Below are 26,616 nucleotides of genomic sequence, written 5' to 3' on the forward strand. Positions count from 1 at the left end.
AGCGCTACCCTGCACTCCCAACTCCTGGAGAAACCAATAAAATCAACAGTACACCGACACCCAGGACGTAGGGAGATAGGATCGGTTGTTCTCTTCTCGCCCATATCTTGCATCTCACAAAGCATCCTGCATTCACCTACGTCAACATGCATGCATGACAAGTTTGATTAATAATATTTTAAATGTCCAAAAACAAAATCCCTATCAATTATGAAACAATTTTGATCCCTCGATAAATTTCCCTCGTTATTTACATGTCACTTAAATGATCATGAAAAAAATTAAAAACTATAGAGAAGATATATTAATATATAATATATCACTCTATAAATATACTAGTTCAAATTCTACATCTCGTAAAAAAATAAATTACAGCCAGTGAACGTATACTCACAGTCAAATTTGTTTTTTCGCTGTGAGATGTAGAAATTGAATTTGAACACATATATTTGTGAAGTGATATATTACATGTTAATACATCTTCTCAAAATTTTTCATAACTATTTAAGTAACATGCAAACAACGAGAGGAAATGCTCTGGAGATATCAAAATATACTCCCCTATAAATTGAAGCCTACAGCTGCGTATGTTCAGTACGAGCTTACACTTAGAGCAGTAGAAATACAATTACGGGAGGAAATGGCTTCTGCGACGACGCTGGTAATGGTGGTAGCTGCCGTCGCTTGCCTGTGCGCTCCGGCGGCTGCCGGCGACGGCAACGCCGACGCGACGCGGCAGCCGCCGGTGGTGAGTGGCCTGTCGTTCGACTTCTACAGGAAGAGCTGCCCCAAGGCGAAGTCCGTCGTGAGGAAGTTCGTCAGGGACGCCGTCCGCAAGGACATCGGCCTCGCCGCCGGCCTGCTCCGGCTCCACTTCCACGACTGCTTCGTGCAGGGCTGCGACGCCTCCGTGCTGCTCGACGGCTCCGCCACCGGCCCCGGCGAGCGGCAGGCGCCGCCCAACCTCACGCTGCGCCCGTCGGCGTTCAAGGCCGTCAACGACATCCGCGACAGCCTCGAGAAGGCGTGCGGTGCCACCGTCGTCTCCTGCTCCGACATCCTCGCTCTCGCCGCCCGCGACTCTGTCGTCGCGGTAAACATATAAATTTAGAGTCTTACAGTTTGCATGATCGTGAGGGCGTGTTGTGTATAATCGAAAATTATTTATACTTTTTAAGTAAATTTTATAGAACTATATATACTTGATCAAATTATTGTAAAAATACAGATTTAAGATAATGTATTAGAAATATATATTTAACAATAAATTTATCATAAAAACTATAGATTTAATAATTAATTAGCACAAAATTATAGCTTATAGGGTTTAAATTCTTAGCATATATGTTATGCCTGAGTTATAAATATCCAAGTTTTTTACTAAATCAATATTTATGAAATTTCACAATTTATAGTTTTATGATAATTTAAAGTATCTGAAATTTACTTTTACTATTATTATTTTTGACGTGTAGTCAGGAGGGCCGGAGTACAAGGTGCCACTGGGGCGGCGAGACAGCGCCGAGTTCGCGTCGCAGCAGGACGTGCTGAGCGGGCTGCCGCCGCCGACCGCCGCCGTGCCGGCGCTGCTGGACGCCCTGGCCAAGATCAAGCTCGACGCCACCGACCTGGTGGCGCTCTCCGGCGGCCACACCGTGGGCCTCGCGCACTGCAGCTCCTTCGAGGGCCGCCTCTTCCCGCGCCGGGACCCGGCCATGAACGCCACCTTCGCCGGCCGGCTCCGGCGAACCTGCCCGGCGGCGGGCACCGACCGCCGGACGCCGAACGACGTCCGGACGCCCAACGTGTTCGACAACATGTACTACGTCAACCTTGTCAACCGGGAGGGGCTCTTCACCTCCGACCAGGACCTCTTCGCCGACGCCGCCACCAAGCCCATCGTCGAAAAGTTCGCCGCCGACGAGAAGGCATTCTTCGACCAGTTCGCCGTGTCCATGGTGAAGATGGGGCAGATCAGCGTGCTCACCGGCTCGCAGGGCCAGGTTCGCCGGAACTGCTCAGCCAGAAACCCCGGCACCGTCGCCGCCGGCGACCTCCCGTGGTCCGTCCTCGAGGTTGCAGACAGCTTCGTTTTCTAGATAATAAAATAATACTCTGGGACTACTACTAGTTAGCCTGGATTAGTGGATTAGCAGCTGTATGCTTTCAACTTATGGCCTTGCTTGTATGCAATCTTAGTGAAATAAATTCAGTGATGAGGGCAAGTGATGGTATACGCATGATTTTGCATGACATGATCATTTGTTTATTTATGTGAAAGATATATTAATCACAGGTAGACTATGGTGGTGTTTCGAATCTCCTGAAAATGAAGATAAAGATTAACTGTTTCACGCAAAACGAGGTGCTAATAACATGTGATCAATTGAGTTTTAATTATTACAAACTTGAAAAATGGATTAATCTGATATTTTAGAACAACTTTCATATAGAAAGTTCCCACACGAAACATACCGTTTAGCAGTTTGAAAAGCGTGCCACGAGTATCTAAAAGTTTATCCAACTTTTGTTGGAGAAAAGAACAGGGCATATGAAATAAAAAGATCATAATAATGATGGAGCAATAATCAGGTAGGATTTGAAAGATATGAGCAACTCGTGTATTTGTTTTCTGTTCTCCACAGCTTACAGTAGGTAGGTACAGCCGCAAAACACGAGGCTTGGAACACTAGTGCGTTATGTCAAGAACACCAACACGAAAAGTATAATGAACAGAACCACAAGGAAGAGGATCAGCATAATCTGCCCTTTTATGCCAGCCTTTTTCATGACCATCGCCACTCTTTTCTGCACCAGGCAATGAGAGGAAAATAATTTCAGGGCACTACTCTAATTTCCAGGAACTTCTACACAACTTGAATGCAGCAAATAAGTATGACATGGTACAGGCTTGTTAACTGATTCAGCAATAAAAATTGCTAGCTGAAACATAAATATAAGCATCTAGTGCACATCAACAAATAACTTTGTGGAAATTTAAACTATCTTGAATACAAGAAACAACGACGGCGTCATGCTTTATAATGAAGCAACTAACCTGCACGAAGTCAAGTCTGTTTGAAGTAGTTTCCATCTCCAAGCTTAGGTCGTTTAAGATCCTTTCCTGTAAAAAAGCAAGACGTTCCCAGTTACTTCAGCTGACATGTTCTTTTTAGAGTGCTACACTCCCAGCCAAAAAAAAAAAAAGAGACTGAATGGCCCTGTAGTGAACATTTTTTGGCTCATTAGGCAACATCTCCATCAATTTGCCGTGTGACAAGGGAAATACCTGTCCAGACAGCTCTTCGTGTATGGTTAGCCCTACACCACCAATCCTTTGAACACTTTCGCTAAGCTCATCAAGTTCCTCATCCTGCTGCCTGAAGGTAAATTAAGTACAGTTATCAGATAAGTGCAGAACATCAGGCTATATGAACTTTACACTGCTAGAACCAAAAAGATATCCTTCTTAGCAATTCCAAGTGTAACTCGAAGATTATGCATCAACCAGCTAACCATTAACAGAAACATAAATACAGTGCTCATATTATATGTGCAGGGCAGACAATATATATTTCTAACTAAAGTATTTGCAAAATTGCAAAATGCAATAAATGTAGCAGAATGAAAATTGACCTCATAAGTAGAAGCTGTCTATCTGATTCTGAAGCAATGAAGTCATCATTGTCTTGTGCAGTGTAGTGGTTACTTCTGCTTGTGCCCATGTCTTGGTGCGCCGAGAAAGTTGAATTACTCTTCCCCTTTTCAACAGATCTCCTGACTGCAGCAACCTGGATATGTTTACCCGTAAACAGGAATCCAGAGTAGATGAAACTTGCATTGGCTACATAGAGTTCAGAACACAGTAACATCAAAATTATTCTCGTGTCTTTTTTTTTTCCCACGCCACTGTATATCATGTTTAGCAGTCATTGTATTTCTAGATGCTCACACATGATCAGGATATACCTAATTGATAATCCTATGAAAATGAAATAGGCGCAAACGAAAAGGCACATGAAATCTGTAGTATAAGTATAATTTGTAAAGTTCCAATAAGTCACCCAGCAGTTTATATAACATAAAAAACGAAACAAGATGAAACATCAAGAAATACCTGATTACGAGCAGAACCAATCCAGTTCCGTCGTCTAGAAAGCTCAACTTCGTCCAGTCCATAGTACGCTGGATCTCTTGATGCAACTAAGATTGTCTTTTCCAACTCATCCACCTTCCAACATAAAAAAACACCAGTTATACCAGAACAACTGTGCAGGAAGAAGAAAACAGATATTCCGATAAGTAACTCTAATATATTAGATGCAACAGCGGCTTCTTCCTGTACCAAAAACATCAAAGAATGACAGCACTGATATTCCCTGTTTTCTCACCTGCCACTCAATGCTTTCACAGCTGGTATGAAGCTCCTTTGTCAAATGAACATGTTCTCCTGTGTTTGACGGTGTTTTCTCCCATCGATGGAAAGTAGTTTGCAACTTATCAATCTGTCACAGAAATATCTTTATCCTCAGTATTAGAAGAATAAGATAGATGCATGTGTGTTGATGGTGTGATATGTTTTCGAAGTTATGAAGGAAATAAGCAGCACAATAACACGAAGGGGCTATATCTTCAGCGATAACAAAATCTAGCATAGTAAAATGCATGAGGATGAAATATGTTTCTGAATGTGTGAGGGAGTTAACAATAGAGATGCAAGGAAGCTGTATATTCAGGAATGGTAGAATAGCACAGTGAACAGCATGATGGTGCAGAATGTTTCTGAAACTATGAGTTAAACAGAAAAGCTACTCCAACAGTTCTTAATCTTAAGGGGTCATGAGTTATGAGCTTAATAGGACCAATTAGTGATGGAGTCTGTAACATGGCAATTCAGTGATAATATAAGTGTATCAGCTACCAACTTAACACAAATCTGTTCAAGGTCTGTTCAAGAACATAATTACAATTCTTCCATCATTACATCAAAAATGTTAAAAATGCAACACCAGACTGTTGTCAATTTCCCACGCCCTGTCACCCAGTCCCATTCCTCAAGCCCATTGGACACAACATGCCATCCTAGCATACGTTGGAACTACTCTAAATTGGATAGACATTTCTTACAGTGTGACGACAAATCTGTACTCTTAATCCTTTTGGTGGCATCGCTAGACATAAAAGACATCCCAAATCACAGGTAGCATCTGAACAGAAACAGGACGATCGGCATAATCTACAAAATCGGTCAGAATCAAGCAACTAAGGGGTATGTCTGCGCGCAAACGCTCAAATTTGTGGTTTTGATCCATATGCATACAGGACGACGGCAACTAATTTCGCATTTGCTGGAAGCGGAGAAAGGGACAAAGGAGAGAAAGAGCAAGAATTACCGAGTCCTGGATCTCCTCCCGGACGATGTAGAACGGATCCTGCGCCGAGCTCATGCTACCTCCTCCAAAACGTCTTCCAAAACGAATCCGGATTTGGAGGGATTGGATTTCCTCCCAAACCCTAGAATTCGCTCGCAGGAGAGCTGCGAAACCACCACGAGGAGTTTGGTGCGGAGATCGGATGCGTCACCTTGCTTCGGTTGCGCAGAGGAGGTAGTGGGCCGTGGGCCAGGCAGGTTGGTGGCTGCTGGCCCGTGGACCGTGGACTCGGTCCACGAAAACCAGTCCACGCATCTACGTGGTGGACCGGGTGCATCACGCTGGCGCACCTGGTCTTCTTCCTCCCGAATCGCCGGGATAAGGGTAAGCCAGCCACAAAACCCTAGAAGGCGCGCGCGAGATTCCATGGCGGCCTTCACCTCCACCACCACCGCCGCGGCGGCGTCGCCCACGCCGTGCCGCCCCGCGGCCCTCGTCGCGCGCTCGTCGGCGGCGCCGCTCCGCTCCGCCGCGCCGGTGGTGGTGGCGGCGGGGCTTCGGCGAGCGGCCGCGCCGTCCCGCCGTGGCGCCACGCTGCGGGTGAGCCCCCCGCGAGCTTCGTTCGGGTTACTCGTTGGTTTGCCTTGCTTTGATGCAGCATTTCGTAATGATTTCGCTGCATCAAGTACTAGCTGTTGCAGCTTCGTTCGGGTTGCTCGTTGGTTTGCCGTGCTTTGATGCAGCATTTCGTAGTGATTTCGCTGCATCAAGTACTAGCTGTTGCTGTGGTGATCTGGCCTGGATCGATTTTAGATGACAACGAAGTGAAATTTGGGGCTATGAGTTATCCAATTAGATTTGTTGGTCCCAGTTCAGTCTTTCTGGGACCAGTGTAAGCCAAAGCCACCATTTCTGTACTTCTATTGCCCGTGGAATAATTGAGTCAACAATTTGATGTCCCTACTATTTGTCATTTCTTCACATATCACTGTACAGCATCAGTTACTTGATTTGATGGCTGTATGTCATGAATATTTTTAGACTTAGTTTTATTTTTGCTAACCACACCTGTTGCTGACCCATATCGGTTGGAAATCTTTCATGAATGTAACTATATATGATTAGATGTAATGCTGTGTAACCAGATATTCATCATAGGTTTATTAACCATCATCAATCCAAATCAGTATTTTCTCCAATCCTTCAATGTGCTTATATTCATGGATGTCTTTCTAATTAATTTGATAGTTACTGTTAACATAATATTGATATTCCGTTTCTAAAAATTGTTTGTATGTTTATTTGAATAGGTTCAAGCGAAGAAACAGACGTTCTCTTCGTTTGACGAGTTACTGGAGAAGTCTGAAAAGCCTGTACTAGTCGACTTCTATGCAACTTGGTAAGCTACTGGTAAGAGTAAACTGTGTTCCAAATGTCTTGATGGGTTATATCACTATCAGTGCTCTGTACTAGATTTATGTACTCCAATTCTCACAGTGTTAGACCTTAAGGAGTTAGTTTTGATGGAGGTAATGTCCTGTTCCTACCTGAATGCATCACTGACCTTGTGAAAGTGAATGTGGAATTCCTTGCACATTGAGTAATGCAAACACATTATTAATGGGATCAATTTTTTTTTGTCCAATCTTTAGTGTTTCCATGGATAAAGGGAGAAGACAAGTGTATGTTTATTGTCCATCGTGTAGGCTTGCAAGGTGCTGTTGTGTTGTTTTTGTTTTTAATCAAAATCTTAGATCAAATCTATTTCTTCCTTATGGGAGAAAAAAAAGAGAGAATAATAGTCTGGCCATATTCTCTCTACCACTTTGGCAACTCCCAACACCAAACTGACAAAGTGATTGCTCATTGATAACGGTTACTCACCATTCAGATAATATGATGGCTTAGCAGTTCTTGGCTTGTTAGTAGGAAGATTGATAAACGCATTTTGAGTGTATCTCTCCATTTATTTATTTATCTTCCTTTTGTCAGGTGTGGTCCATGTCAATACATGGTTCCTATACTTCAGGAAGTAAGCGAAAAGTTAGGCGATAAGATTCAAGTCGTAAAAATTGATACAGAGAAGTACACAAGCATTGCTAATCGTTACCAAATTGAAGCATTGCCAACTTTTATTATCTTCAAGAATGGGAAACCTTGTCATCGCTTTGTAAGTTTTGAGGATCCACCTTTTCTCGATTTTAATGGATTTGTTAATGCTAACAATAATGAGGTTATCTCTTTTTTTGTGGTCTATGCTGTTTTTCATTTTTGTTTTGGCAATGCAGGAGGGAGCGCTGCCTGCTAATCAACTAATCCAACAGATTGAGAGTGCTTTGGAGGTTGCAAAGTAGCATGTGTGGTGAGCACTGAGCTGGGCAGAAAATTGTCCCTGACATTTGTATTGCTACCCATCGCATCTGCATTTACATGTTTGAGTATTATTGGTGCACATTATTCATTATTTGTTAGTTATGCATGAATGGTATTCGATAGTTCTTTCTGCATCTACATCTCAGATACATTACTGAAGTGACATGAGTCACTGTTATTTGATATTTTTATTTATATAACTGGGCAAGGTCATGGACTAAACTTTGTCTTCTGTACCTTGTAATGAACTCTCTGAAATATAGGTCTGAAATATCACGATAACATAGTTTTGTAATAAGTACAGTTAGTTATGCAAAAGTTTTTTTAGAAAACACCTTCTCTATTCGTCATGCTGGTTCACCATATTTTTTTTCCGCACCTTGGTGAATTGAGATCTGTTAGCATCCAACTTTAGTTAGCTCCTATTCCTTTCTATGATCGCATATTGTGGCCACTTTCCATGTTATTCGCCTAGTTAAAACTTAAAACTTACAAGTAGTGTGAAATACTGAAGGGGCTTCTTTAACAATATAAGTATTGGTGGGAGATACTACTGGTATTAATAAATGCCATTTGGATTTTCTTTCCTGACTATTCTAGACTGAATGTTACATGGTTTGCTGAATGAACTGAATCTGATTTTTCTTGTTTCTCTTATTCTGTATGCAAACAACCACAGTAATCATACTATAGAAGTGTAGTATAACAAACTAGCTAGTATATGCTTGTGTAATATAATCTAATTACTTGTTTTGGGACATCAAGCCAATAATGAGCTTATAGATGAGGTGTTCAATAATATGAATTATGGAAAATCAAAGTATCAAAGTTAGACACTGTTTTACATAACTATGCATTAACTAAAGAATCCCTACTGGATTGTGTTTATATGTTATCCTAACGGATGCTCTGTACTGACTTCAGAATACTATTATTCATACCAGCGGAAGCTACCAATTTTCTTGTGGACAACAGTATAGGTGAACAATTGATTCTCCGTGAATTGATGCTGTCTTTTTTAAATTACCTCAAATCCCAGCAAACAAGATATGGGTGCAAACACCTAAGATGCAGCTTGCTGATCTTCTGTGGTCTGTTTTTTTTTTATGTTGTTGTAAAATTGTGTGAACTAACTGATGATTATACTTTGTACCTCTGGGCACCATTTACTGTATTTATCAATTCTGAGGGAAATTACCTTATCATTTTACCTTTTGAAATGCGGACTATTTACTTAAAATTGGCTGTGGTAATTCTGGTTTGCATCCAGAAAAGGCGATTTATAATTTTATACGGGTCGTCCTTTAGTTAAGTTGAAGCATGTATATAGTATTGTAAGGCATGTTGGGGAATGAAATAATTCTCACTTGACCACTTCTTTGCTCCATTTTAGTGCTGAGCGATTGTGGATTCTAGCATCTAAGAGACACTCCATCAAGGTTATCTGTTGTTTGTGGAGAAAATTATGAAGTGTGCATTTGGTGCTGTTTTTGAGGAGGATGTTTTGCGTTCAGATTGTCGTCCTGTAATCTTCTTTTCTATTTGTTATTTATGCAATCCCTGTCTGGAACGCGAAGGCATCATCGTGAGAACTACGTAAAGAAAACATCGTCTGCTACTGTGCCCTTACTCTGTTCAAGCAGTTGTTCAAGATTGTCGGCCTGTGTTTGTCATAAGGACGTGTTGATATGCTCGCATTTTCTTTACCTACTGGAGATATGAAAAACTCTCTTGATAAAAGATCAAGATGAAAAAAAAAAAGCAAATGATGCCGTTATTTCTTAAACACAGAATAACTTTACTGAGTGGCGCAGTTAAAAATAGGTTGGTATGGTCCCAATTGGCAAATTAACGCACATCCCTTTTCTCCAAAGCAAATAAGACAATGCGCACGGGAATCTTAAGGCCCCATTATTTTCAGTTTATTCACTGGATTATTGAAATGTATTATTTGCTTCATATTTTAAAAATATATTTTCTCAGTAAATTTTCTTTCACCGCATTCCCTTAAAGGGAAAATTGGAACAATGCCATTATAATTGTGCAAAATTTGAGATATGCCATCCTGACCTACATGTCATTGGCTCATATGGGTCCTACATGTCATTGAGATACTGATGGCATATCTTAAACTTTAAAAAATTATAATGGCATGGTTCCAAATTACCCCTTAAACCACTAGTCCATGTTGCATGACGTATGGCTTTTCCTTAGTATTCTACCACTACGAGTACTACATAACCATATACCAGTCATCATGACGAAGTAAATACTCACCGTTTGTCGTGATTATCATTAGGTCCCGTTCGGTAGACTTCAAGATGAAGATTAAGTTTAGGTTCACGAAACGAGAGAGTCATCGATGTTTGATTAAATTTTTTTTTAGATAATGAAAATGGTTACATCTCCGGCCTCTGTCTGTAGGCACACAACCAAAAAATTTAGTAGTGAACAGAAAATAACTTAAAAAAGACGAGATGGGACAAACCTCCAACTTCTACCGATAATATGATCTACTAAGATAAAGTTTTTTTAAAATCACGTAGATTCTATCACGAAATTCTGTAGGTACTACGCCATCCAAACTGGAATAAAAGTTCCTTGGCTACCAATTCCAAACGCGTAGCACCATTGCACATAGTGTCTTGTTGTTCCTGTGAAAGCATCATACAAGAGTGAAGCCAATTGGAACACATGAAGATAACCTGCATGATGTTAGGCATTCTTTTATGGTTAAAAACTATATCATTACGGCAACGCCAAATTAACCAACATAGAGCACTAGCACCAAATAAAATCAATTTTTTTGGGGTCTAGGCACTCCCCTTAGCCAGTTACCAAAATTATCTTTTGCATTACACCAAACAAAATTATCTTTTCCATTGTGGGCACTCCCGTTAGCCAGCGATGTTTGATTAATTAAATTTTAATTATTTTATACTCATGAAATGGATTTATCTGATGTTGCGTTTTCGCGTGATGCACCATTTAAAATGCGTAACTTATATATATAAAGTTTTCGCATGATGCACAATTTAAAATACGTGCTAACAAAAACTGAGACTGTATTAGAAGAAAGAAAAAGACCTTAGTCTCACTCGCGAGACGCTACAAATATATAGTCCCCTCCACCGGCACTCACATCAACCAAAGCTGAAGAGCACACCACACCTTGTTAGTGGTGCACGATCGAGAGAGAAAGATCGATGAGAAGGTCGATCGAGGCGATCCACGTCCGTACCGACTACGATGATTGCAGGAGGAAGGGTCACGGTCACGGCGCCATGAGGATGCAGGACGAGCTTGCCTGCACCAAGACCAGGTGGCCCACCCCCGCGCAGCTTGAGATGATAGAGAGAATGAAGGAGGAGGAGGAGGACGACGAAATTGTAGCGCCGGTAGGTAATTCAATTCGATCTCACGATCAAATTCAACCAAAATTCATCTATCTCCTCTGTATGATATGACTGTGTGGATGAAGGCCAATCGGACGCCATCCGTGGTGGAGACGAAGGTGCAGGTGCCGGAGATCGTCGAACAGAACGTCGTTGAAAGAGATGAGCGGCTGCGCACCAGCGATGACAACGACGACTACGAAGACGAACCCATAGTGAGGAGAGACGGGCACGGCGGCGGCGGCGGCGGCGGCAGGAGGGCGTACGGCGACATCGGTGGGTACCACGGCAGCAAGGGCAGGTGGCCGCGCGAGCCCGAAGTGGAGAAGCTCGAGAGGGAGAAGGAGATGCTAAAGTATGGCATTATGTCCAAACCGACCACCACCAGAAAGGTGAAGATCGTCCACAGGATGATCCGGCCGCCGAACCAGTATGGCGCCGCCGGCAGTGCACCACCACCAACAGCAGGAGGAGGCCACCAGCCAGCTACCAGTAGCTACCTACGGCCCATATACTACCACTACTAGTACAAGATAGTTCGTTCGATCATCCATCTTAAAATATAGCAACTTAACGTTGAATCATACGCAATCTAATACTACGAATCTGAAATGATGTTTTTTAGATTCGTATATTTTAGAATGGAGTGAGTATATAATAAGAAGTTAATGGATGCATAGACGCATCTAGGCAGATAGCTAGCTTAGCTAGTGTATGTATGTATGCTACTGTGTGTTCAGTGTGTACCACCCGATCGATGGTTATATGGAGTATTCTCCTATTGTAATATAGACTATGAATGTTATACTATACTGTATATATGGTTTGGTTCTGATTAAGACTGTTAATTTCTTTGGCTTTCTTCACAAAGCCAGGATAATTCAATCGCTGAATTGCCTGAGTTCCTCCAGAAGAAGAAGAATAAGATTTGGTTTCATTCGCTGTCGATCAGTTAGTCGATCGATCTATACCTGCGCTCAACTCAACCTTTGAGTGTTCAATCCGACTAAGGCTATATGGCCAGCTAGTTTATTTCTTCACGTACGTCTGGCTGTTTCACGGGCGCTTCAGTGGCATGTGCATCCTCCTCGTCGTCGACGAGGAAGCTGAAGGAGAGACGGTGTGCCGGCGGCGAGGCATTTCGTCGAGCAGGCGGCAAGGACTGAGAGCTACTAGCTGCAGGGGAGATGCGAGGCGACGCGGGCTGAGTGTCTTCGGGCCCACTCCCGATGACGGACCGCGTGGTGGTCTATTGGCCCAAACTAATCCCCACAGGGCGAAGAATAGATGGCCCATTACAATCGACCTTCGCGGGCCCCGCGTAGTGCTCGGCTGTTGCCTATTGGGTGGGCCGTGATACTGGGCCGCGTTTCCGATAGCTAAAGGTGTGATTTGCCTGCTGCATTATATTATATTGCTCCATTATTATTGTGCGATGTCATGTGATGAGTGATTGTGGATTCCAGCATCTGTACAAGAATATCTATCTGGTTGAGTATAGAATAAGTAGTGTGCCATAAATATTCATACAGTGCTCGACCTAGGAGGACGATGTTTTGTCCGTCTATAATTGACTTAGGGATTGGGAATTGGGATTATTAAGCTTACTTATCAAAGTGTTTATTGATGAGTTGAAAAATAATGAAATTCGTATCTAGCTAGAAACATTATAGTTGTCCAAAGACTTGTTTTAATTATCTCCATTTATCTAATTATTTGCTCCCGCTATATAATTAATTTGGACATATAGCCTCGGTTCCTGTTTATTTAGTCTCTGTTGGAACATATTAATTTGATCCGTGCCTTAATTAAAGGCATCATACTGTATTACTGTTTGCTATGCTGTGCGTTTACTTTGTTTAAGCCGGGGTCTTCATATATATGTTCAATTCATTAAACATTCTGAAAATTGTCGGCATGCGTGCATTATTATCATCCAGGACATGGATGAAGAATCTGTCGTCAGGACGCGTGTGTGGATGCTTTCCTTTTAACACTGAAGATGTGAAATTCTCTTGTCAGAGGAAGAACAAGATGAAATGCAAATGGTGTTGTCATTTCTCGATAGAGAATAACTTTACCGAGTGCGGCGAGGAAAGAAGATAAAAATGCTGATATGCTCCCAACTGGTGAATAATCGCATACCCTTTTTTAAAAAGAGAGAAAACAACGCGCACAAGAATCTTAAGAAACTACTATATATGTATATCATCAACGTATGACTCTTGCAATGTAGGTGAAGGATTCTTCATTGATTGGCCAATGAAGGTGGTATAAAATGTTAGTACTAGTAGTAGGAAACCTTTGTGTGAACATCTTTTCCTTCAAATGTTGTTTTGTACTATTTCCGTTCTTTAATAGATGATATTGTTGAATTTTGACACAATGTTTAACAACCTATCTTACAATAGTGTAAATATGTAAAGTACAAGCCATGAATTTTAGAAGTATTACTAGAAACTTTCAAAATTTAGACCACCGAATATGCATCAAAATTCATGTTGCAGGAGAGTAGGAAAAAAAAAGACATGTGCTTTTATCTGTGTGTGCGGCAAAGATCGAACTCGTGACTCGCGATCCGAATGCTACTTGCGCCAGGATGGTTTTGCAACAATTGCATACTAGTTATATAAGACTTATAATGTACTAATATTCTAGTTACAATATAATTACAGTGTAATTATATTTTATTTGAAAGTTATAACTTAAAAAAACTTTCAAAAGTAACATATATACTTTTTGATGATAAAATAATTCACAGTAAATAACGTTTATATAAATATTTTGGATAAGATAAATGATCAAACATCATTTATATAATCAATGACGTTATAAAAAAAGGGGAGAGTACGTAGCTGGGTTCTACATCTACTGATCCAATCGTGTCATCCAAGGGGCGGTAGCGATTCCTGCCGTGGTGGCGCCTTTAGAGCAAGTTTATAGCCAACTACTAACTTCAATTCATTTATAGCTAATCTAATAGCTCATTTATGCAATAGTTACATACTACACTATTAATATCTGGTCCCACCTGTCATACACACACTGTATCTTAAAGTTTTGCTATAGCTGGCTATAAATCTATAGCCCGCTGCTTTTCTCTCTCCTTATTTGTCTTCTTAAAATATGTTTGCAGCTGGTTTATAGCCTACTATTGTACCTGCTCTTAAGTTACAACATGCCGGTGTCAATTAGGCAGGCAAGGCTTAGCTAGCTAGCTAACAAATACTACTTCCGTATTTTAATGTATGACGTTGTTGACTTTTCGATCAACGTTTGACTATTTGTTTTATTCAAAATTTTTGTGCAAATATGAAAATATTAATATCATGCTTAAAGAACATTTGATGATGAATCTAGTCACAATAAAAAAAGACAATTACATACACTTTTGAATAAGACGAATGGTCAAACGTTGGATAAAAAGTCAACGGCGTCATACATTAAAATATGGAGGTAGTACCAAAATAAGTAACTGTCAATTATTAACAGAGCGGCGATCATCAACAAATCGTTGTGAATTAATCCAAGCCGTCCATCTTCACCTGTCACTGTCACTCGCCACACTATAAATAGCACCCAAATCCACCCCCACATATTCAGCAAGCAAAGCAAAGAACTTCCCTTGCACCACCACCTGATCAGAGAAGTAGCTAGCTGCGGGAGAGAAACCGACCAACAATGGCGGAGTACTACTCGAGCACCGTGGACGAGTGCTACGAGACCACCGGCAGGCAGCACGGCCACGGGCACGGGCACGGTCACGGGCACGGGCACGGGCATGGTGGCATGAGGGTGGAGTCCCACACCGACGACTACTACTGCGAGGGCGGCGAGATCGACCGTGGGAGGAGGAACAACTCCATGCACTCGCAGGAGTACCTGATGAGGCAGCAGAGCGGCCATGGCGGCTACGGCTACGGCGGCGGCCAGCAGCAGGAGTACTACAAGAGGGAGGAGCGCGAGCACAAGCAGCGCGAGCGCGTCGGCGAGATCGGCGCCCTCGCCAGCGGCGCCTTCGCTCTCGTATGCCTCGATCCTCTCATCTTTGATTCATTCTTGATGAATTACATCACATATACTCCCTCCCGTTTTTCGTTGAATTTTCGACACATATTTGACCATTCTTCTTATTAAAAATTTTATACAAAAAATTAAATCATGTTTAAAGTGCTTTAAGTGATAAAACAACTCACAACAAAAAAAAATATAATTACGTAAATATTTTAAATAAAATGAAGTGTGATAAAAAAATCAACTGCAGTATCTATTAGATAATATGTACTCCCTCCATATTTTAATGTATGACACCGTTGACTTTATTTTTAAGAACTATATAGTACAACGCAGACACTCACAACGCACGTACACTCACCCCTATGAACACACGCACGCAAACCCTATCCCTATGAGCATCTTCGAAACTGGGCCAGCAAATTCTTGAGAGATTGACGAAGCCACCACAGTTTGACACCGTTGACTTTTTAACCAACGTTTAATCATTTATTTTATTTAAAATTTTTGTGCAAATATAAAAATATTTATGTCATGCTTAAAGAACATTTGATGATGAATCAAGTCACAATAAAATAAATGATAATTACATGAATTTTTTTTAATAAGACGAATGGTCAAAACGTTTTGGTAGTATGTGCTAAATTAATTAACTGAATATATATCGATCTGTAATATATACGATGTTGGATGATTATTAGTATGAGGGGCACCAGGCGAAGAAGGACCCGGCGAACGCGCAGAGGCACAGGATCGAGCAGGGCGTGGCGGCGGTGGCGGCGGTGGGCGCCGGCGGCTACGCCTACCACGAGCACCGCGAGCAGAAGCAGGCCAGCTACGGCGCCAAGGAGCAGCAGTACGGCTACGCCAGGATGCCGCAGCAGCAGGGCTACTACTGCAACTGATTAATTATTAATCTCCCCCTAAATTATTAATAATCCATGCGTACGTACGTACCACTAAATAAATACTGGCTACTACGAACGTATATATACGGTACAATAAGATGAGCAAGGATGTACGTACGTACACGTATATACGTTGCTCACCCACAATTTCGCCGCCGCGGCCGCGCGCCTTATTCCAAACCAGTGTATGTGTGTACGTACATCTATATATGTACTGTGATTTCTGTAAACGTGTGGCCATCGGATCGATGAATTCTACCGTGATGATAGAAACTGCTTCCTCTGTCCTAAAATACAAGAATCTAATACTCCCTCCATCCCTAAATATTTGACGCCGTTGACTTTTTTAAACATGTTTGACCGTTCGTCTTGTTCAAAAACTTTTGTGAAATGTGTAAAACTATATAGACATAAAAGTATAGTTAACAATAAATCAAATGATAGGAAAAGAATTAATAATTACTTAAATTTTTTGAATAAGGCAAACGGTCAAAAAAATTTTAAAAAAGTCAACGGCGTCAAATATTTTGGGATGGAGGGAGTATTAGATATGATGTTTCTCTAGTACAATACTAGAAAATCGGTGCGCCTTTGGCGCACAAACTAAAAAAATATCCCATGGATACTTGTACTTTTTCTAGGATATATAAATGTTGTATAGTTATTCAGAATTAGTTTGATTTCTTAGATATATATGAGATGGAATAAGAATGAACCAAGCGACAATAATTGGTGATATTTCTTTTTGGAATATTTCTATTTGGGAAAAAAATTCTAGAAATGTTTATTTCTCAACAAACATATTACACTTGGATAAATGAAACCTGGTAAAAAGAAAAATCTAAGCTCAAAATAACATCTCAAAACAAACACAGCTTTGCCGCATAACGGGCCAACAAGTAGAATATATTAATGTGCTAGCATGCAGAATATTTTATTTGGCCAATCATGTAAACTCTTCACTTGAATACTATTTACCAAATCTTCGACATAATTAACAATTCTTGGATAAGACAAGAGCCAGCTCTTTGGGAAAATAAACGTGCTGGTTGACATGCTGCTCTCTATGCCTTGTATAATTGCTGAGGGTAATTAATGCTAATATTTTGCTAGACTTTGTATTAATTAGCTCAAATTTTCATCAAATTCTTGTGAAGATCATGCACTTCGAGTTATTCACAATGGAAGTGTTTCACGATGCACAATAGCCTTATCGTAGCCTTATCCTCTTATTTTATTAATTAATATTTCTCTTGATTTCTTTTTACCCTTGGGGACCATAGATTAGAAAATTAATTACATAGATACCCTATGGGCCACTTCACATTCTAATTTACTGTCTCCATCCCCAAATAACTACTCATTTGGATGTGTTTGAGTGAAGAAGAAAAGAGAAGAATGATAAGATACGCTAAATGAGATACGCCATTAGCGTATGATTAATGGATATTAATTATTTCAAACCTAAAAAATGGATTAATATGTTTTAAGATAACTTTTCTAGAAAATTCTTTTTGGAGTAATTTTTTACTTGGGTCATCTTTTATTACCGATGTTTCGCTTTTGATCACCCTTTAATTAATGTTTTCACTTTGGATCGGATGATGTTGCCTTTGATACTCTCTTCTCATGCATATGAATGATCTCAATACTTCTGCTCTTATTGGTCAATAAACTCCCTCAGCTATATATACACCGTTTATTTGACATACGACAATATAGATGTATACGATAAAATAGCTAAGGACGGTATAAAATGCCACAAAGGTAAAAGTATCCCGGTCAAAAGTGAAAAAGTTGGACGAAGGGTGACACCCGGTTTACCATTTTATTTTACTGTAGAACCCATAGATGAGAAAATTAATTTCATAAATACCCTATTAGCCCACTTTGCATTCTAATCCACTCCATCCATTAAAAAAAATGCTCTTTTGGGTTTAAAATTTATCCCAAAATAACTAACACTCAAAGTGTGTTTGAGTAAATGAGAAAAAAGAACGATGATATGATACACAAAATTAATTTATTAGCGTATAATTAATGATGATTAATTATTTTAAACACTGAAAATGGATTAATATGGTTTTTAAATAAATTTCCTATAGATTTTTCTTTTGAAAAAAATATCATTTATCAGTTCGGGTGGTATACATGCGGAAAATGAGATTTTCTTTTCACCTTCTCACACTGTCAAACATAGATTAATGTTCTCATCGATTGTCCATATTTTCTAATAAACCAAAATGGCTTATTTAAAATAAAAATATGTATTGTTAGTGACTTAAAAACAAATAAGTAGAAACTACATTAAAAATACCTTTAAATCAACTTTAGAAGTAAGTTTAATTTTAGCTTTAATTTTGAGTTCTAAGGCCTTATTTGGATCCCATCCCAAAATTTTTTACCCTGTTATATCGAACGTTTGAACACTTGTATGAAGTATTAAATATAGGCTAAAAAATTAACTAAATGCACACTCGCGAGATGAATCTTTTAAGCCTAATTGCTCTATGATTTAACAGTGTGGTGTTACAGTAAACATTCGCTAATGGCGGATTAATTAGGCTTAATAAATTCGTCTCGCGGTTTATTGACGGATTCAATAATTATTTTTTTATTAGTGTCCGAACACCCCATGTGACACCCTATATAATACCCGATGTGACGCGCCAAAACTTTACACTCTTTGATCTCTACAACCCCTAACTCCCTAAGTAATATAGGGGCATATAATATTTGTCTTTTTTATTGGTAGTACTGTATTTTTTTATAGGGGTATGTTTTAATGCGGCCTTGAAGTGAATAGTTGTAAATAAAAAGAAAAAAAGCAGACCAGGGTACTACTACTGTGCATGTAGGAAAGAGCAGCGTTTCCCGTAAAGCCACAACCACTCGTTTCCCAATCCCACAACCACGCGAGTACGCGAGGATGGCTGCAGAGACGGCGACCTTCAGGAGCACATGAGCAGCAGGTACATGGCCCAGTGGGAACGACCACCGGCGGCGCAGGATGGCGGCGATGATGGGCAAATCCGCGGCTCAACTGCTCCATCCGTCGCTGGCCATCAGCCTCATCGTCGAGCTCAGCTTCCTCTCTGCCCCGCCCCCCTCTCTCGCCCTCCGCATCCCCTGAACTCCTGAAGCGGAGAGGCGGCCGGCTCGAGCACATCGAGGAGGCGCAAGGGGGCTTCCATCTCTCTCCGCCGGTGTTGCCTCACCATCCCCCGTAGGTGCAGCAGTCTGTATAGATCAAGCCGCTGCCACCCCTCCTCATCGCCCGAAGCAGGCGCCAACGGTGTGGATCGAGGGTTCGACGCAAGGCGGCGGCACAATGAGTTGGAGATTTTTCTTGCGTTTTTTTCCCTTGGATTTTTCTCCAATAACCCAGACTCTTCCGGTTAAGATCACACGTTTTGAAAAAAACCCCTGTCAAAACTTACAATTTACATCAAGGTCCGCCAGATGGTTTTTCACCGTTGATATCTCATCTAACGGCTGTGGAGGGGTGCGAATGCGTGGCACCTTCTCCAGCCGAGAATCACGACAGAGGGCAACACGCGATGCCACGTGGCCCAATGGGAGGTCTGGGGTCAGACCCTTAAATCGGTTTATAAGATATCAACGTTTCAAACATCTCATCTGATCCTAAATTCTTAAATTTTAAGACGGAGATAGTACTCCCAACAATTTTCAATGTTTGACACGCATTAACCTTTAATAACGTGATAATTTGACCATTCATCTTTTTAAAAGTATATAAATATTATTCATTTTGTAATGACTTATTTTATGAAAGAATAATTTTAACATATAATTATATTTAAAAATATTGTTCGAAAAGTCAAAAGTTTTTATAGATGGTTCGTCGTCTCCATAGCCGGCGGCGCCTCCGTCATCTAGCGATGGGCCGTACGTAACAGGCGAACTTTTATTGGGCCGCATGGAGAACAGCGGATCCAACAGTCTTGGTTCTCACGGGCCTAATCGCCGCACGCCGGAAATGGCCCAATATGAGAAATTGGGACGGACAAACACTGGCTGACCTTGCTGGGCCGCGCCGTGATGAATTATACGCGTGCTTTTAATTGTTCGCGCCAAATTAATTGTGATTCTTTTTATAACGTATACCAGTGTTTTCCTAATGATAAACCAATATGTACGACTATCCTATGGAGCAGTAGCTAGAAAAAAAAATGTAAATAGATGAGTTCGTACAGTCACCATCATTTCCTTTTTGGACGGTTATCCAAAAAAATAAATATAGCAACTTTTAATATGAATCTAAATACATTTATAGTAATAAATGTTTGTATTTTGGGATGTTTAAGATACTCAATTTTAATTTGATGGTATATCTAATGGTACTTCTTTTAACTTACTTATAAAAAGGTAATTGAATAAATACTGTTAGTCAAAGTTAGGGAAAAAATCAACTACGTCCAGTAGTGTATCAAAATTTTTATATGGGTGATCCAATTTCTATATCTTAAATATCGTAAATATAATAAGATTAGAAGTATAAATTAATCAAATGCACATCATAATATAGAAGTATAAATTGATCAAATGTCTATCATAATATACTAATAAGGAGTTATTTTTCTTTCAAAAGTTTCTTTTCACATATGTAGGGCTAGGATTTTTTTTTCTAGGTTCACCTATGACTACATCATTAATAATTAAAAAAAAGTAGTATTATGCATTTACTTTGTTTAAGCCAAGTTTTTCATTTTGTTCAACTCCTCTAAACCTACGGAAAATTGTTGACATGTGTGGACTATATATGACCCAGCATGAAGAATTTGTGTCATAATAAGGACGTGTGGTAGAGACGACGTGGATGTTTTCTTTCACACTGAAGACGTAAAATTCTGCTGCTAAAAGAAGAAAAGGTGAAATGAAAATTGTGCTGTCATTAATGACTTGAGAATAACTTTTACCGAGTGGAGCATAGAAAAAGAAATAAGTGCTGATATGCCCCAATTGGTGAATTATTACCGAGCGCATACTACCCTTTTACGAAAAGAGATCGAGAAAACAACGAGCACAAGAATCTTAAGAACTATGCATGCATAAATGCACTGCACATCAGTATGTCAGCATATATAGATGACTCTTGCGATGTTAGCTAAGGTGAAGGATAGTAAGAATCTGCCATAGTAGGTGGTAAAATGTTAGTACCAGAAATTCTGATGGCTGCATGATAACCTTTTGTCATGCATCTTTTCCTTAAGATTGCTGTTTTCTTAGATGCAGCTGGGTTGTACTTTGTACATATATATACAAATCCAAATTATAAGCTAGCTCATAATAATAATTAACCATCCAAAAGTTACAGGATTAATAGTTCCTCTGTATTAACAAAGGCGAGATCATCCAAACGTCATATCCATTAATAATCCCGGCCGTCCATTGTCAATGTAGCTCGCCACACTATAAAAAGCCCCCCAATCCACACAGATATCTGCAACGAGCAAGCAAATTAAGCAACTACACTTTCGCCACCACCACCTGAGAGTTAATTAGCTGCACGTACGAGAGAATGGCGGAGTACTACGAAACTGGCAGGCACGGCCACGGCGGCAACGACGGCGAGGACCATGGCAGCAGCAGCAAGAAGACCTCGCAGCAGGGCGGCGCCGGCGATCAGGAGTACTCCCACAAGCAGAAGGAGCGCATGGCCGCAATTATTCAGAAAGGGCTCTCCCTAGTGGTTGGTATCCAGTAACCTATACTTGACCCACCATTAATACATTAATACAGTGGCTATTTCTCAACCGTTATTGACTTCTGGTCAATGATTTCCAGTAAAAAAGAAGATAGACTTCTGGATATCAGTATTAGGATTAAATTTCATAAAACTTTATTTACTATGTTCCAAGTTATACAAGATCATAAGTACGTATAACCCATGTATTATACTCTTAATATTTCATGAAACCACACCGTAAACTAATTTGACATACTTGTATATATCAAAATTTTAAAAACTATAGTTACATGGACATAACATTTATATACGATAGATAAAACGACTCAAAAGATTTGTAGAACTTAAAAGTGTGATAGATCAAAATTAAAATAATTAATAGTGTAGTTTTGTGAAACTTGATGACATAAATTGAGATACGACAAAAAAGTAAATGTTACCGATATGGTAAATAAAGTGTCGGAGAGTAACTATCGATGTTATTAAAATGAATCGGAACCTTTGAGTGCTATATTTTTAAAATCGTGAACTTTCAATGCTATTAAAACATTTTTTTCCTGTTATTTAATATCGAACAGTTCTTTTTTAAGTACTAACACCTTAATTTAGCTCAGGTAATGTCTACAATACTGATTCATCATCTCTAAGCTATGGACACCATGCATTATTATATAGGGAAAATTTGAACCATGCCACACAAATTTTGCAAAATTTGTGATATGCAACCTTGATCCACATGTCATTGATTCATGTGGGTCCTACATGTTATTGAGATACGGGTGACATATCTTAAATTTTATAAAATTAGGGTGGCATGGTTCCAACAAACCCTATTATATATCCCATTCGAGCTAACGTGACCTATGTCGTCTCATCTTGATTGGATCGTGCGTGTATACGTACATTAACTGAATCTGTTCATGTATACTCCATGTATGTTCGATCAGTACGAGGGGCACAAAGCGAAGGAGCAGTACGCCCCTGCGCCAGGATGCCGCAGCCGCAGCACGGCTAGCTACTACTACTACGGCAACTTATTTGATTAATCAACACACCCCGTATATCATGTATGTACGCCGCTACTGAATAAATATTTATACGGTAACTGTATACTCCGTTCAATAAGATGTGCTGCATATCAAGCATATGTATGTTTGTACGTACATGAAATCCTGTATCATCGGATCGATGAATGTACTGAAATTCCGTTCAAAAATGAATGTACTGAAATAAAGAACGGTGTACTACTCTAACTTATAGAGGACTCTGTTTTCGAAGAAAAAAAATTAGGGCCCCTTTGAATTAAAGGAATTATGAAGGAATTTCATAGGAGCCTTTTGATTCAAAGGATTGAAGTTTTCCAAATCCTACAAAATTCCTATGGAATGGTTTATTGCATGTAAGTTTTAGAGGAAACTTAGCAAGAGGTCCAACCTCTTGGTAAAAATCCTTTGAGTCTATCTCTCTCATCTGATTCCTGTATTTTTCTTGTGGTCTAATCAAACGATCATTCATATGTTTTTCCTATATTTTGCAATCCTCTGTTTTACACTTACATTCCTGTTAGAATCCTATGTTTTTCCTATTCCTCTATTTTTTTATTCTTACGATTCAAAGGGGCCCTTACAGAGGATGGTCTTTATACAAGCAAGTTTAATAGTATAGCCAATTACTGGCTCCAAATCATCCATAGCCAATATAATATCTGGTCCCACCTATTATACACACATTACGTCTTGAAGTCCGTGCTGCAGCTGACTACAGATATGTAGCCTATTGCTCTTCTCTTTTTTTCTTTATCTGTTTAAAATATATTTATGGCTGGCTTATAGCCTGCTATTGTACCTGCTCTACAGCCACTTCCAAATTCCAATCCAGACATCACCAAATAGTAATGTCTATCCAAGCAAGGCAACTCAAATTTTTAGATAATAGTACAATTTATTCTGCCTTTTTTAGAAAAATATAATCAATTATTACAAAGTTGCAGATCACGGCTTTGATTAAAAACAAGAAGACTACTTCGAATCCAAAGCAACGTGGAGCCATTTCTCTGGAAGACAAAACTAGGCGAGTGCTACGTGCCTGTTACTCCCCATTCGGTTTGACGGTGTTGAGACAGTTCAGGACAGGCACGCAGTCCGGTAAAACTAAAAGAACCTCCCGCCGTAATTAGCATCTCATTACTTACCTTTAGCACACCTTTGTGAGTAATTTAACAAGAGCCGGTGCTTTAACTAGTCAAAACTCATCTTCCAAAACAGCACTCTTGCTGTTACTAACTGTTTGTTTCTTCTACTTGTCGAGATGCAGACTGTTGGAGGAGAGACATGGACGAGCTTAATTAACTGAAGAAAAGATGCATTTGCTGCCTGCCTGAAATTGCACAAAACTGCATTGATGTAAAAATCCTCAGTCAATTGATGTCATGTACTGGTAGTCTGGCACTATGACTGGATGAAAGTGCAGTGAGTGGTGGCAGTGCAGTGCACCAGTCATTTCCTTCCGGATGAGTTCAAACCTGAATGATATATTCCTACGAAGGCAAAGATGCCAGAAAAAAAGATTGCTGAAAAAAAAGAGATTGTAAACTCATCCCTGCTCCAAAAGCAAAGCAAACAAAGCAAGCAGAAACTTGCACAGAGATTCCAAGGCCTCGTTGCTGCAGCCCATAGAGAGGGAGAGAGAGAGATGAAGAGAGAAAGCTTTGCTTTACTATACTATTGGTATAGCTTTTGGTATTGGGGCTCACTGTATTGTGTACTGTGCAATTTGTACATTTGCACGATAGTAGAGTCACTGTAGTGTGTAGATTGCATGGTAGCTGCGTCCGTAGCCACTGTAGCGTCATTATCATCACCATTCCCTCTCCTCTCCTTGGCCTCCTGTGGCTACAAAGCTCTCTATTCTGCACAACACTCTGAATCACTCATCACTCACTAGTTAAGTGCAACTGACCAAGAATTAAAGATCAGCAGCTACCCTCGTCTCCTCCAAGAGACAGAGCTGTTTAATTATTTACTCAGACTCACGGTCACAGTCACAGGAGCAAGAGCCAGAGATGGAGAAGAGGAGGAATCATGGCGGTGGCCTCACCCTGCTGTTTCACTTTCACCTCGCCGTCTTGGTTGTCTTGCCGTCTTTGCTGCCCCGAGCTCGAGCTGCCGCCGCGGCTGATTCCTCGGTAACCCGCTCATCTTCTTCCTTTCACATTCTTTCTCATCGTTTCTTAATTAATTAGCTACAAGAAATGGGGTACCATTTGCTTCTGCATTTCACAATTTTTAGCGTCCCTACTCACTTGCGTCAACCGCTTTGCACCTCGCGAAACTTGAGACCAAACTGAAACTTTTCTGTTCTTAAGTTCTTGCTTTCTTTCATGCGCTCTGCTGAAGCTCACATGCTATAGCTGCTAGCTGAGCTGCATTCCCTAAAAATCGCATGCATGCTTTACTATACTCCAGGAGTTTAAATTAGGAGTACCAAACATTGCAGCAAGGATGCATGCTACACTTGCCAAATTCCATTCAAGATTGAATAACTGCATTTCTTTTTCAGTCAAATCCATGCTACACTTGCCAAATTTCATTTGAAAGAAAAGTAGTACTAGTAGTAACATTTTTAATATGACGTTCCCTCGCAGTGGCACCCGAATCATCCTCCTACACGACGAGGCCACCACGTCGGCGGCGGCAATGCCTCGCCTAGCGCCGCCGCCGGCCACGGCCTCCCGCCACTCTCCGCTCCCGCTCCGGCGCCCATCGCCGGCGCCGACGACCTGCCGGCCTTTGGCCGCGCTCCCAAGCAGGCACCCCCGCACTTCGGCTTCCCGCTCCAGCCGACCTTCAGCGTCGCGGCGCCACCTGTCGCCCCGACCGCCGCCGGCGAGGGCTACCCGTTCATCGGCAGCAACCCGACGGTGCCGCTGCCCACCGGCATGGCCGACACCTCCACCGTGCTCCCGCTCCCGGACCGAGGCGACGGCAACGACAAGGTAATTAACCTCTAAATTAAGCTAACAAAGAAAACTCAAATCATCCCTTAAGAGAATATCCCTCGTTTTTTATGTCACTTACAAAATCATAAAAAAATTTAAAAAAATTAGTATGATAGATTAATATGTGGTATGTCACTTCACGAACATGCAATCTCAAATTCAAATTATACAAGTAGAAACAAAAATAATAATTTTGACTATGAAGTGAACGTGTAATTCATAGTCAAATTTATTATTTTTGTTTTGAATTGTATAGGTCGAATTTTAGCTTGTATGTTGTGAAAAAATATATCATATATTAATCTATCTTGATAATTTTTTAATAACTTTTTTGAACGACACGTACAGAACAAGAGGATGTTCCCTCCGGAGACAAAAATCCAGTTCCAGCTAACCAATCACTCTGAATTCCATTCCATACTGGCACCGGGCACCGGCGATCTTTGGAGCTCATGCTTGCTTTTGCATTGCTTTGCCTTGCTGCAGGTGGTGGGGCGTGCTGCTGCTGCTCCGGTTCGTGCTCAGATCGCCATGATTGGGCTTGTGGCTACCATCTCCATCTTGTTCTTGTCGGGGAGGAGCTGACCATCCTAGCCTCTCCTCGATTGATGCACTCTGTAGTAGAATTTGTTAATTTGCATGAACCAAGGAGGAGATTAGATATAAACCTGTCACTGCTTGCTTGCAATTGCATTGTCTGTAAATATGGTTTCTGTCGCTGTGATTCGTACTCAGCTCCCAGCTTTTGTTCAAAGCGGCAACGAATTTTACCTTTCTTTGACAGTGGTATGTCTGAGGAGACACCGACCGAGATGGAGCCCCACGAGGAACAGCGCTTAGATCTGAA

The 26,616-nt window shown here is 40.6% G+C and overlaps 6 protein-coding genes across 7 annotated transcripts; 5 read left to right on the forward strand and 1 right to left on the reverse strand.

The window, feature by feature from the left end:
• Positions 1 to 614: 614 nt before the first annotated feature.
• On the forward strand, positions 615 to 2,234 carry LOC127775490 (cationic peroxidase SPC4-like). Its single transcript, XM_052301743.1, is given in 2 exon segments — positions 615 to 1,120; positions 1,476 to 2,234. Coding segments are annotated over 2 exon segments (1,104 nt in total). The 5' UTR covers positions 615 to 640; the 3' UTR covers positions 2,100 to 2,234.
• A 340-nt stretch (positions 2,235 to 2,574) lies between these two features.
• On the reverse strand, positions 2,575 to 5,589 carry LOC127775419 (syntaxin-61). The gene is made up of 7 exons (XM_052301667.1): positions 5,394 to 5,589; positions 4,392 to 4,505; positions 4,118 to 4,231; positions 3,637 to 3,791; positions 3,290 to 3,380; positions 3,059 to 3,124; positions 2,575 to 2,808 (listed from the first exon to the last, which is right to left on the reverse strand). Exons 1-7 carry the CDS (start codon positions 5,445 to 5,447, stop codon positions 2,698 to 2,700), a joined length of 705 nt encoding a protein of 234 aa, XP_052157627.1. The 5' UTR covers positions 5,448 to 5,589; the 3' UTR covers positions 2,575 to 2,697.
• A 156-nt stretch (positions 5,590 to 5,745) lies between these two features.
• On the forward strand, positions 5,746 to 8,950 carry LOC127775468 (thioredoxin Y, chloroplastic). 2 transcript variants are annotated; one of them, XM_052301716.1, is made up of 5 exons: positions 5,746 to 5,972; positions 6,683 to 6,771; positions 7,365 to 7,542; positions 7,661 to 7,734; positions 8,670 to 8,950. In XM_052301716.1, the coding sequence occupies exons 1-4, from the start codon at positions 5,799 to 5,801 to the stop codon at positions 7,724 to 7,726; spliced, it is 507 nt and encodes a 168-aa protein (XP_052157676.1). In that variant the 5' UTR covers positions 5,746 to 5,798; the 3' UTR covers positions 7,727 to 7,734; positions 8,670 to 8,950. The 2 variants fall into 2 exon arrangements, with proteins under 2 accessions (XP_052157676.1, XP_052157684.1); XM_052301724.1 differs by having other exon boundaries at positions 8,690 to 8,950.
• A 1,961-nt stretch (positions 8,951 to 10,911) lies between these two features.
• On the forward strand, positions 10,912 to 11,904 carry LOC127775437 (uncharacterized). The gene is made up of 2 exons (XM_052301684.1): positions 10,912 to 11,143; positions 11,227 to 11,904. The coding sequence occupies exons 1-2, from the start codon at positions 10,952 to 10,954 to the stop codon at positions 11,665 to 11,667; spliced, it is 633 nt and encodes a 210-aa protein (XP_052157644.1). The 5' UTR covers positions 10,912 to 10,951; the 3' UTR covers positions 11,668 to 11,904.
• A 2,839-nt stretch (positions 11,905 to 14,743) lies between these two features.
• Positions 14,744 to 16,335, forward strand: LOC127775457 (uncharacterized). The gene is made up of 2 exons (XM_052301706.1): positions 14,744 to 15,166; positions 15,856 to 16,335. The coding sequence occupies exons 1-2, from the start codon at positions 14,822 to 14,824 to the stop codon at positions 16,057 to 16,059; spliced, it is 549 nt and encodes a 182-aa protein (XP_052157666.1). The 5' UTR covers positions 14,744 to 14,821; the 3' UTR covers positions 16,060 to 16,335.
• Positions 16,336 to 24,589: 8,254 nt separating this feature from the next.
• LOC127775446 (uncharacterized) lies at positions 24,590 to 26,506 on the forward strand. Its single transcript, XM_052301694.1, has 3 exons — positions 24,590 to 24,956; positions 25,416 to 25,766; positions 26,256 to 26,506. Exons 1-3 carry the CDS (start codon positions 24,834 to 24,836, stop codon positions 26,352 to 26,354), a joined length of 573 nt encoding a protein of 190 aa, XP_052157654.1. The 5' UTR covers positions 24,590 to 24,833; the 3' UTR covers positions 26,355 to 26,506.
• Positions 26,507 to 26,616: the final 110 nt, after the last annotated feature.

This window comes from Oryza glaberrima, chromosome 1, assembly GCF_000147395.1.
Source record: "Oryza glaberrima chromosome 1, OglaRS2, whole genome shotgun sequence".
Taxonomy (NCBI): domain Eukaryota; kingdom Viridiplantae; phylum Streptophyta; class Magnoliopsida; order Poales; family Poaceae; genus Oryza; species Oryza glaberrima.